Here is an 11,220-nt window from a genome sequence, read left to right as displayed (position 1 = left end):
GTTTGGTAGACTGGAAGAAAGACTTTTGCAGGAAATAGGTGAATAGCAGGAGCAACAGCCACCACTTCACCACCATTCCACCACTACCATGACAACTTATGGTGCAATTCTTTCTCTCAAGAATACAATTAACAATATTCTCCGTTGTTCTCGTTTTAGCCTTGTTGGTCGCTCTCAACAAATTATAAAACTTGTGCACCAGAAGTTGGAGCCACTGCAAACAATTGTGAATAGCTTGGAATACACTAGTCCAAGCAGGAGTCGGAAAAGGTGAATGCTTTGGATAGGAGAGTTAAAGAGGCAATATGGAAATTTGAAGACTCTTTGGAATCCCTTATCACTCAACACATTCCTGAAACAGATATAGTCTCCATTGATCTGCAGAGTCTGCTAAATGATGCAAATTCCTTGATCCAGAAGCTCAAGGTTATGGAGAAGGAGTACAGTTATGAAGTAGATAATATGCCTCAAGACGGACCTATTTCCTCAATAATCGGTTTCCATGGAACCAACTCGAAGATGATTGGATTATCAGACCAATTCAAACAACTCAAAAGAGATCTTATAACTGCTGGATCTGGCAGCTGGATTCATTTCCATGCACTTTATGGCACGGCAGGCGTTGGGAAGACCGCTCTTGCTATGAAAATCTACGAAGATCCAGAAATTCAGAGCAAATATGAGTGTCGCGCGTGGGTCACCGTAGGCAGAGTACCTCCTCAACCGATGACTCCAATTTCACAAGGCATTCTTGCTCAGTTGTGTGGAATTGATGAAGAAATAGGTGAGTGCTTGGAAGAAAGATTGCATGGCAAGAATTGCCTCATCGTGTTGGACGACGTTTGGGAGACACGTAGATGGAATTTATCGGAAGATATATTAACAAACATCAACACTGGAGGAGGAGGTATTCAAATCTTGCTTACTAGTCGACATCAAAAATTGATGAGCGGTCTGAGATATAAGATAGATTTATCACGCGGGATGAGTATTAAATCTTGGTATGAGGTGCGGTTTTTTGAACGAAGAAGAAAGTATGGAGCTACTGTGTGAGAAGGTGTTTGGTGATGAGGGTTGCCCTCCTCAACTCCACAAACTTGCCACCAAAATTTCCAAGCTTTGTGAAGGTCTCCCTCTCTTGATACTCAATGTTGCTCACATCCTATCGGAATCCGAGCACAATAGAGATCCATTCTACTGGAATGAAGTAGCAGAAATGAAAAATTCAGTCTTCAAGGATGCATATAATGAAATATCAAAGGTACTTTTACCAAGTTACCACTACTTGCCTGAACGTCTTAAAATGCCTTTTCTGTTTATCGGTGTTTTCGCTCAAGATTATTACACCCCCATTTCCAAGATCACCCTTATGCTCAAAGCTGAGGGGTTGTGGGATAATTGGGATTGTTTGAGAGAGCTAGCTATCGATTATAGTCTTGTTTTATGTAGCATGAAGAGCGTGAATAAAAATGATACTAAGAAGTATATTGGTGAGTATAAAACTTGTCGGCTTCATTCTTCATGGCGGCACGTGTGTAGAGAAGAAGCTAGCAAGTACAAGTTTTATCATGTCTTAAATAAGTTGATCGATGCCAAAGAAGAAAGTCTAAAAGGTCAGCGTGGATTGTGTCTTGAAAATAACATTTTATTCAGTATCAGAGAGTTTTGCAACTCGGTGAGATCGAACTGCGCATTCTCTACCCGTTCTCTCCTTTTCTATGGTCCTTACCACCAATATCCAATTCCTATAGATGTCAGTTTCATGTTGCTAAGGGAAATAGATGCTCTTCAATTGCGTTTCTATACCTTCCCAACGGAAATTCTGTCACTAGTTCAACTAAAGTACCTTGCTCTAACTTGCAACGGAGAAGTACCTGCAACTATATCAAAACTTTTCAACCTCCGAGCCTTGATTATCCATCCTCATCTGAATATTATATGTTGTGAATCTCCATCATATGTACCAATACAAATATGGGATATGCATGAGTTAGAGCATATTGAGATATTGGGAAAGAGTCTTGGAGCTCCATCTCATGTTGCTGCTTATTTGAAAAATCTGAAAACACTTGTAGGTGTGAATGCTAGCATTTGTACTGTATTGGAGCTCTCCACAAGGATTCCCAACATAAGGAAATTAGGAATACAGATTGAGCTAACGCCTTATGACGACCATAACAACCTATTGAGCTGTTTTGATTGTATTTCATCACTTGAAAGTTTGAAGACACTCAAATTAAGTATCACAAATCCTGTAGTCAATCATGGTAATGTTTTCTTGGTGACTCGTGAGTCACTGAAGTTTCCACAAGGTTTGAAAAAGTTACATATGAGTGGCATGGGTTTTCCCTGGGAATATATGGATGTTATTGGCTCTTTGCCAATTCTTCGAGTGCTCAAATTGCGTTCCTACGCCTTTCAAGGGTCACACTGGGAAGCACAAGATGGAAGTTTTAGGAGTCTTCAGTTTCTTCTAATTGAAGAAAGTGACTTGGTGCAATGGAAACCGGGATACGGAAGCTTCTCTAGGCTTAAATACCTAAGCATGAAACATTGCTACAAACTAAAAAAGATCCACGGGTCTCCTTTTCTAAACCAACATGGACGTACAATAGAGATTGAATTGGAGGACTGCAATCCTTTAGCTTTGACTTGGGCTGTCCAATTACGACCAAGTATTGGTTCTACGCTTCGTGTAATTGCCTTTTCTTCATTTTACAAGAAACCAACAACTTTCAAATCTGAAAGGTTAGTCCTCCAACTAAATCAAATAATATGTCTTATTCATAATATATATTTCAGATAAGTGTGAGTTTTAGGTTGCTATGACTTTCGAATTTATGTATTAATTTTCAGGTACGGAGGCGATATCATAGTTCAGCAACGAAGGTGAGAGACCATGTTTTCTATCTGCATGTTCAAATTCAGTCTTTGTATTATTGGTTGTTACATGAACTTACAAATTGTGACTTACTTCGGATTTTTGGGTATTATAAGTTGAGTTAATTATACAGAACCAAAGTTGTTATCAGTTTAATTGGACTGGAAGTATTAGTCCTTTAGTTTGTCTTTCAAGGCCAGCAATCTTTTTTTTGTGTTATCCATGATTTCACTTTTTTTTTAGCTCACAAAGTAATTTCAATACATATATAGTAGTTGTTTTGCATTGTTTGCATGATACATGTAATTTCAATACTGTTGGATTCACCACTGAAAACATATAAATTATTGTTTCTTGTTTAATACAGAATTTTATACAGTAGAGTTGCCGATGATGATATTGAAGAAATTATTGACTGCGCGATGCAGGTATTATACATGTTAATGTTGTGAAGCGATTAAGAGAGTAGAAGCTTTGTGATCTTCTTTAGTGTAAACTTGTAACTTGTGATTTTGGGTTGGTTTTTATGTCTAAATGAGTGGCAGTATTTTGCCATAAAATCAATATAAATCACAAGGAGAGAAGAGAGAGAGAGAGGGATAGAGAGTGTTGTGGTGTTTCTTGAAATATGTAGATATATCTACTATAGTAGATGCTCTTGTTTGTTTTATATTGTAGAATGTGGTTTGTTATTTTGCTGCTGTGTTTAGTTGTTTGGGCAGACAGAGTGTTGAAGAAGATGATGAATGTACATATCATCATGAGGATGTAACGGAAGAGGATTATACTGAAGAAATTTCAGATCAAATGATGGTATTCTATACTAATTTCATGCTGTGTTTGTTTGTTTGGGCAGAGATTTGAAGAAGATGGCAGTCTTATGCCGAAGCACCAACGACAAGGAGCGTGTGGGTCCATATGGACATTATTTGATGCTGTATTTGGTTGTTTGGGCTTCAAGGTATTTTGCAAACATTATACTATGATTCTTAGTGGTTGAAAGTGAACAAAAGTGATGTAATCCACTTTTGATTTGCAGGAGACCTCTTTGAGGCGTTGAGTCTGCTGATACAGAGTGTTACACCTGAATTTTCTCAACAAATTCAGCAACTTCAGTGATTTCTTGGTATTTGGTTCGATTTCCAATAAATGAATCATCTTTGTGTTGTATTATTTGGTTGTCACATGAACTGAAGTATTGCAACTTATGTTGGTTTCTTTTGTGGATTAGAAGTTGAGAGGATTATGCATTTGACTATTATTATAGGTTGAATTTGATTCAAAGTATTGGCTTGTTATATGAATGGACATTTTTGTCAAGGAGAGTGTCCCTTCCCTTTTAAACATGGATCACGGGTTTGAAGGTGAAGAACACTACAAATTTCGGAAAGCCATTGCAATTGGCTTAACCATGGAGTCATTAGGGTCTCGTACTTCTCGAACGCCATTCATCAAGAGCGGAGAACTTAGCCCAAACGACTTAACCTCGGCCTTCTTGTGGTCCGGAGAGTCTACTCTTGGTGATGGTGATCTTTGTCTTCTGGCTTGTACTCTTGTCCTCGGCAGACACATTTAAGATCCCATTGGCATCCATGTCGAAGCTGACAGTGACCTGAGGAACGCCCCTCGGAGCGGGAGGGATCCCAGAGATCTTGGAACTTCCCAAGCAAGTTGTTCGCCCTCGTCCTCATTCTCTCACCTTCGTACACCTGAATCAACATTCCACGCTGGTTCTCCGAGTGAGTCGAGAAAACCTGTTCCTTCCTTGAGGGAATGGAGGTGTTCCTTGGGATCAAAACCGTCATGACGCCTCCAGCGGTTTTCACACCAAGAGAGAGAGGAGTGGCGTCGAGAAGCAATAGGTCTTGAACCCTCCCGTCACCCTCGCCGCTCAAAATCGCAGCTTGGACAGCAGCACCATACGCAACTGCCTCGACCGGGTTGATGCTCTTGCAAAGCTCCTTCCCGTTGAAGAACTCCTGCAGCAACTGCTGAACTTTGGGGATTCTCGTGGATCCTACGACGAGGACGACATCGTGAACGGAGCTCTTGTCAATCTTGGCATCCCTCAGGCATTTCTCCACCGGCTCCATGCACTTCCTGAAGAGGTCCATGTTGAGTTCCTCGAACCAAGCACGGGTGACGGGGGCGTAGAAATCGATTCCCTCGTAGAGAGAGTCGATCTCGATGGTGGTTTCAGCAGCAAACGAAAGAGTCCTCTTCGCCCTCTCACAGGCTGTCCTCAACCTTCTCAGGGCCTTCGGGTTGCCACTGATGTCCCTGTTCTTCATCTTCAACTCGTGAACGAAGTGATTGATCATTCTGTTGTCGAAGTCCTCGCCACCAAGGTGAGTGTCGCCAGCGGTGGCACTCACCTCGAAGATAACCCTCGTCCAACGCGAGAAGAGAGACATCAAAAGTACTACCTCCAAGATCAAAGATTAACACATGCTTCACGCTCGTCGTCCTCCTGTCAAGAATCATAAGCAATGGCAGCAGCAGTAGGCTCTTTGATGAGCCGCATCACGTTGAGGCCAGCAATGAGTCCAGCATCGTTGGTGGCTTGACTCTGGGAATCGTTGAAGTAAGCTGGAACAGCGATGACGACATGCCTCACTGCTGTGCCAAGGTATGTCTCGGCGATCTCCCTCATTTTCATCAAAACCATAGATGAAATCTCCTTGGCAGCAAAGTGCTTCTCCTCACCCTTGTCGTTAACACTGATCATCGGCTTGTCATCGGGTCCGGAGAAAACCTTGAATGGCCACAACTTCATGTCTCTCTGAACACATGAATCGGTAAACCGCCTTCCAATCAACCTCTTAGCATCTGAGAAATAATCAAAACAAGAATGATCTATCTTCCAGTCACAAGGAAGACCAATTCTCTATCATAGAATAGTGTTATAAATCAAACCTATGGCTTATAACAGAGCAACTACTCCGTCGCCACCACCAACTTTGTTCTTTCCATCACCACGAGCGACTTCAACAGTTCCTTTGCCACCACCAATTCTCAGATGTGAAGAATCACAGTTTTCGCATGTCCACCACAACCACATTCTCAACCACCAATGATCGGATGAAATACCATTTTATCTATTCTTCTCTCTTGGTTTTGTAATACTACATAATTGCACCTCTCTACTGAAATTTGCAAGTTGCTCATCATATATATTATATCACCATTGAACCATTCCGCGACCAACTCGCAGGAAGAATCAAATTTGAAGAAGATGAATGCTTTGGATGGAAGAATCAATTTGAAGACTCATTGGAATCCCTTCCCACTCAAAACATTTCTTCGCAACTTGAAACTCTTACAGAGATAGTCTTCCATTGATCTTATCAGCAGGAGCTTTATAAGGCGATCTTCTCATCCTTCACGGTGTTCCTCATGTTTTAGGCTCACTTCTTAGCCTCGACCTTCTTGTTTTTGGACTTGGTGATGGTGACCCTGTTATTCCGGCCGGTACTCTGGTCCTTAGCAGAGACATTTAAGATACCATCGGCATCAATGTCAAAGCACACAGTGATCTGAGGAACCCCCTTCGGAGCAGGAGGGATCCCGGAGAGCTTAAACTTTCCAAGCAAGTTGTTCTCCCTTGCCCTCGTCCTCTCACCTTCGTATACCTGAATCAAAATACTAGTCTGGTTGTCTGAGTAAGTCGAGAACACCTGTTCCTTCTTCGTGGGAATAAGCGTGTTCCTTGGGATCAAAACAGTCATCACACCTCCAGCAGTTTTCAAACCAAGAGAGATAGGAGTGGAGTCAAGAAGCAATAGTTCTTGAACCTTCTCGCCACTCAAAATCGCTGCTTGGACAGCAGCACCATAAGCAATTGCCTCAACCGGGTTGGTGGTCTTGCAGAGCTCCTTCCCGTTGAAGAACTCCTGCAACAACTGCTGAACTTTGGGGATTCTCGTGGATCCCCCGACAAGGACGACTTCGTGCACAGAGCTCTTGTCAATCTTGGCATCCCTCAGGCACTTCTCCACCGGATCCATAAACTTCCTGAAGAGGTCCATGTTTAGTTCCTCGAACCAAGCACGAGTGATGGGGGCATAAAAATCAATTCCCTCATAGAGACAGTCGATCTCAATGGTGGTTTCAGGAGCAAACGAAAGAGTCCTCTTCGTCCTCTCACAGGCTGTCCTCAACCTTCTCAGGGCCTTCGGGTTACCTCTGATGTCCTTGTTCTTCATCTTCAACTCATGAACGAAGTGATCGATCATTCTGTTGTTGAAGTCCTCACCACCGTGGTGACACTCACCTCAAAGACACCCTCCTCTAACACGAGCAGAGAGACATCAAAAGTACCACCTCCAAGATTAAAGATTAACACATTCTTCGCAACAACGCTTGTTATCTTGTCAAGACCATAAGCAATGGCAGCAGCAGTAGGCTCTTTGACGAGACGCATCACATTGAGGCCGGCGATGACTCCAGCATCCTTGGTGGCTTGATGCTGGGAATCGTTGAAGTAAGCCGGAACAGTGATGACAGCATTCTTCACCGGTGAACCAAGGTACGCCTCCGCAATCTCCCTCATTTTGATCAAAACCATGGATGAAATCTCCTCAGCAGCAAAGTGCTTCTCCTCACCCTTGTAGTTAACACTGATCATCGGCTTGTCATCAAATCCAGAGAAAACCTTGAACGGCCACAGCTTCATAATCCCTCTGAACACATGAATCACTAAACAGCCTTCCAATCAACCTCTTAGCATCTGAGAAATAATCACTAAACAGACTGACTAAAACATTATCCCCAGTCCAAAACTACTCCAAATCCAACCAGAAACAATAAATCAGATTGATGATGTGGCGAATTTTTGATGGGAATAAATGCAAGTAATAAATGATCACAACACGGAAAATTACGTGGTTCGATTTACTGAGGTAAATCTACGTCCACGGGAAGAAAAGAGGGCAAATTTGTATTGCTTGGTCTCGCTTACAGATTATAATACTGATTTGCTATAAGATTCAGGATCTAGAGGGCTTAACCCTGGTCTATCTGATCTAAGTTCTATTTATACATTCGAACTAAGATCGTGGTTTGCAGCCCTGGTAGTGGGGTTGATAACTGCTTAATACCACTAAATAGATCGTGGGTGTAATGGAGGTCGTGGAGATCCTGCATGGGTCCACTATCTCCTTGTTCGGTCGAATACTGAGACCGAACTGCTGAATTTTGCCGATCAGCTTTTGCCGATCTGAGAGTTGAGCTCGATTGGTCGGCTTTTACCGAGCTATAGGCTGTGACCGGACTCTTTGGTTGTGCCGAACTGATATCAGCTTTTGCCGATCTGAGAGTTGAGCTCGATTGGTCGACTTTTACCGAGCTATAGGCTATGACCGAACTCTTTGGTCATGCCGAACTGATACTCTTTCTTGGGTTTTGGGCTGATGGGCCGTCACTGTTATTGGGCTCGCAACTAGGGTTTAGTTGTTTAGTTCGTACCCCATCACCACCCCCCCCCGAAAAGCGAAGTGAATCACTTCGGCATTTTGGATAAATGTAAGGGGGAGGCTGACGTCAGGGGACGTGCCATGCACGTGTCTGCATTAAATGTGACAGTAAATCCGGCCGTTGAATCCAGAAAAAGTGGGATTTGAAACGACGCGACGGATTTGAAATGCCTTTGCGAATCCGATAAATATTTCCTTTCTTCATCATTGGAAACACTTTTGCGATTATTTCTTCTGTATTCTCTCCCTTTTTCGAAAAATTTTCTTCCGCTTCTTCAAGACTTTCTTCAGACTTTCGACCATCAGAGAGTAAGAATCATGTCTTCTTCTTCTGAATCTGTTTCTGAATCAGGTAGCGGTAGGAAGGGGGGTAAGGGGTCTTCTGGCCGGAAGAAGTCCGGGGAGAAGACGGTAGAATATTTTCCGAGCATTTTGAGTAAGGATACTGTGATATCCTTACACGGAAAATATTTTCTACCTAGGGGTTTAGTGGTAATTCCCTACGACCTTCATAGGGCTGATTCGCCGCCGGAGGGTTACGCCACCGTTTACGAAGCCTGCTTGGAATGCGGGCTTCGTTTCCCTCTTCCCCCTGCCTTTGTAGAGCTTCTTGATTTTTTTCAACTCCCTTTAGGTCAAGTGACTCCGAATTCTTGGAGGCACTTATCGGCCTTTGCTGCCGAACTGCGTAGATTAGGAAAGGATCTGTCTCTGAGGGCAATCCTTAATTTCTTTCAGTTTAAGAGGAAGGGATCCTGGTTTTACTTGATCCCTTTACAGCCCTTTAGAGCCTTTTGTAAAACCAAATGGCCGAAATGGCAAAATCGTTTCTTTTTTTACAATAGGACAGCGGCTCCGGGCTTTCCCTGGAGAGGGCCGAAGTCCGTAATTCCTCATCCTCGGTTAGAACCGTTGAACGAGCTCGAGGGCGAGCTCAATAAGATTCCTATGATTATGAAACAGTACTCGGAATCTGAGCTCGTCAAGGGTGACTTCGTGTTCGATATCTCGTCTTCGGACGAAGAGACTGAGGGTGAGGATTTCTTTTTTATGCTTTACTGCTTTAACGACGAAGACTAACCTTGTTTTCTTGCTTTTTGGCAGTGAACATGCTAAACAAGCTCGGTCGCAAATCCTCCGAATCTAATGATCCGGAGAGACAGAAAGCCACCGGCTCGGCGTCTGATGCCGAGAAGAATCCGAAAAGGCAGAAGACCTCTTCTTCGGATCCAAAAAAGCCGGAGTCGACTTCGGCAAAGGGGAAGGGGAAGATTCAGAAACCCCCAAGAGCGCCGGAGAAAGACATTGTCTTGGCGGCCCCTTCGGAACATGTCTGTGAGCCTTTTGCATGGCCAACGGACTTTGTAGAGGTGAATTCTCTTCTTGATTTTCTGGCCTTGCTTTTTTCCTATATTTTTTGTGGCCCCTCTGTTGACTTTTTCCTTTTCCATTTTCAGAGGAACAATATGCTCTCCAAGCTCGTCGCCGTTGAACTCTCCAAAGCGTCCAACGATTATGCTGAGATGCAGAGGAAGTTGAATGCTGCTCGTCACCAGGCCGAACAGGCTCGGGCAGACTTTGAGAAGGCAAGGGCCGCTAGGATCTCGGCTCAGGATGAAGCTCAGCGTGCCAAAAACCAGCTCATCATCCAGAGAGAGCAATCTAAACAGAGGGAGGCTGCCGCCGTGGTTGCTCAGGGGGAGGCTCTCCGTGTTTTCGCGGAGAAAACTCTTTTTGAGCAATCAATTTTCGGCCTTTATCGGTGATCTGCTGAAATTGATGACCGATAACGCTGAGCAGGGACCCGAAGTCGTCCTGCCGCTGTATGGCCGAGAGATTTCAGCTCGTCTCCAGAGTCTGCCGCTCCTTGAGGAGCTTGCTTCTTCCTCGGTCCTGCTCTCTGCTGAAAGAGTCCGTAACTGCCGCGCTGACCGGGACGAGAACATGGAGGCCATCTTTGCCTCCTTGGGACCTGTTTCACCCGCTTCAATCTTTAACGAAGAGGGTGGGCAGGAAAACGAGGCCGGCAAGGAGACCGAGCAGACGGATCAGCAGGCCGGCGACGGGCATGCCGAGCAGGAGGTGCAGCAGATCGGCGATGGGGGCACCGAGCAGGCTGGAGGGAGTAGGGAGGCCGAGGCTGAAGCCGAAGTAGGCAAGGAGAAGGAGGCTGAAACCCACAGAGGAGCCGGAGACGAAACTGGCGGAGTATGATTTCGTCTCCCTTCTCTTAGTTTAGTTTCTTTCTCTCCTTGTAAAATGGCCTTGAAGCCCTCCTTGTGTAAAAAATTTTTCTTGTGAATGAAAAAATTCTTCTTTCTACACTCGTGTCTTCTTTATAGCTTTTCGTAATCTCTTTTACTCCTGTTGTGGTTTACTGCCTGCTCGGTAAACTGAAATGCCGAACTGACATAGCTGCTTTGTATTCTCAACTCTAAGGAGCTGGAGGTACTTCACTGGAAGCGGCTATACTCTTCGGCTTTAAACGAAGCTGAGAAAAAAGCCATAGATGACCAGGTGAAGTATGACGAACTCTTGGCTCGGTTAGTGGAGCTGGAGTCCAACAATAAGGACTTAAAGTCCATAAAGAAAGATCTGGATGCCGAGCTGAACACTGTCATCGCTGAGAGGACTGCATATGAGGATTTCATCTGCGGGCGCGGGGGAATGACCATATCTGAAGTTCAGAATCAAGTTGATGAACTGTGGGAGGAGCTTCATGTACTCCGGAAGAACAATGCGCTGGAGAGCTCGGCTTGCCAACAAGTTGTGAAGTCATTGCGGCGCTTGGCTTCTCGGTACGACATCATTCTTTCCCGGCGTCCCTCAATCGAGAGATTCCTTAGGCGTTTCCCGCCAACAGAT

The 11,220-nt window shown here is 44.2% G+C and overlaps 1 protein-coding gene and 2 pseudogenes across 1 annotated transcript; 1 reads left to right on the top strand and 2 right to left on the bottom strand.

Moving 5' to 3' along the window:
- Window positions 1–1,022: 1,022 nt before the first annotated feature.
- LOC121791746 (putative late blight resistance protein homolog R1A-10) lies at window positions 1,023–4,179 on the top strand. Its single transcript, XM_042189595.1, has 5 exons — window positions 1,023–2,748; window positions 2,857–2,889; window positions 3,249–3,309; window positions 3,738–3,842; window positions 3,921–4,179. The coding sequence occupies exons 1-5, from the start codon at window positions 1,037–1,039 to the stop codon at window positions 3,939–3,941; spliced, it is 1,932 nt and encodes a 643-aa protein (XP_042045529.1). The 5' UTR covers window positions 1,023–1,036; the 3' UTR covers window positions 3,942–4,179.
- Window positions 4,155–5,922, bottom strand: LOC121791747 (annotated as a pseudogene).
- Window positions 5,923–6,282: 360 nt separating this feature from the next.
- LOC121791748 lies at window positions 6,283–7,654 on the bottom strand (annotated as a pseudogene).
- Window positions 7,655–11,220: the final 3,566 nt, after the last annotated feature.

Source organism: Salvia splendens, unplaced genomic scaffold, assembly GCF_004379255.2.
Source record: "Salvia splendens isolate huo1 unplaced genomic scaffold, SspV2 ctg895, whole genome shotgun sequence".
Classification (NCBI taxonomy): Eukaryota; Viridiplantae; Streptophyta; class Magnoliopsida; order Lamiales; family Lamiaceae; genus Salvia; species Salvia splendens.
The sequence above is the reverse complement of the archived record's forward strand: the minus strand, read 5'-3'. Positions and strand labels throughout refer to the sequence as shown.

Bases quoted from the DNA above. Each gene is read 5' to 3' on its own strand.
- LOC121791746 (XM_042189595.1), top strand. From the start codon at position 1,037: ATGGAGCTACTGTGTGAGAAGGTGTTTGGTGATGAGGGTTGCCCTCCT. The intron at 2,749-2,856 runs GTTAGTCCTCCA...ATTAATTTTCAG, and splicing joins ACAACTTTCAAATCTGAAAG to GTACGGAGGCGATATCATAG. The intron at 3,843-3,920 runs GTATTTTGCAAA...TTTGATTTGCAG, and splicing joins TTGGTTGTTTGGGCTTCAAG to GAGACCTCTTTGAGGCGTTG.